This window comes from Trypanosoma conorhini (assembly GCF_003719485.1).
Source record: "Trypanosoma conorhini strain 025E chromosome Unknown Tco_14.4_contig_01005, whole genome shotgun sequence".
NCBI lineage: Eukaryota > Euglenozoa > Kinetoplastea > Trypanosomatida > Trypanosomatidae > Trypanosoma > Trypanosoma conorhini.
Genome location: NW_021705098.1, coordinates 2,959 through 3,381, shown reverse-complemented (window position 1 = coordinate 3,381; position 423 = coordinate 2,959). Strand labels below are relative to the sequence as shown.

Genomic DNA, 423 nt, shown 5'->3' with positions numbered 1-423 from the left:
TGTTGGCAAACACCCACAAAATGCAATCATTTCTGAGGCAAGCTCTTCCAATCAAACAAAAAGTAGATGTTACTGCGATGTCACTGGCCATAATGATCATTCCCTAGCGCACAGCAGGGTGATTCCCTAACTGTTGCCTTCCTATTCACACAAATAAAAAACAATTCAAAAATTATGAACTAAAATATATATATTCTTCGGAAAAGCGCAAACTGCTAATTTTATTCGTTTCCTTGTCGCGCTGATCGTCGCCGACTTTGGGTTGTCGTATCGGTATTTCCTCGTCGCGCTGGTCGTCGCCGACTTTGGGTTGTCGTATCGGTATTTCCCTGTCGCGCTGGTCGTCGCCGACTTTGGGTTGTCGTATCGGTATTTCCCTGTCGCGCTGGTCGTCGCCGACTTTGGGTTGTCGTATCGGTATTT

The 423-nt window shown here is 45.9% G+C and overlaps 1 protein-coding gene across 1 annotated transcript in view; it reads right to left on the bottom strand.

Moving 5' to 3' along the window:
* Nucleotides 1-221: 221 nt before the first annotated feature.
* Nucleotides 222-423, bottom strand: part of Tco025E_09176 (retrotransposon hot spot (RHS) protein) — a gene marked incomplete at both ends in the record, with an annotated part of 3,159 nt that continues 2,957 nt past the window's right edge. The window contains one exon of the mRNA XM_029376001.1: nucleotides 222-423. This exon is cut by the window's right edge and continues 2,957 nt beyond it. Within this exon, the coding sequence (XP_029223888.1) occupies nucleotides 222-423 (202 nt within the window).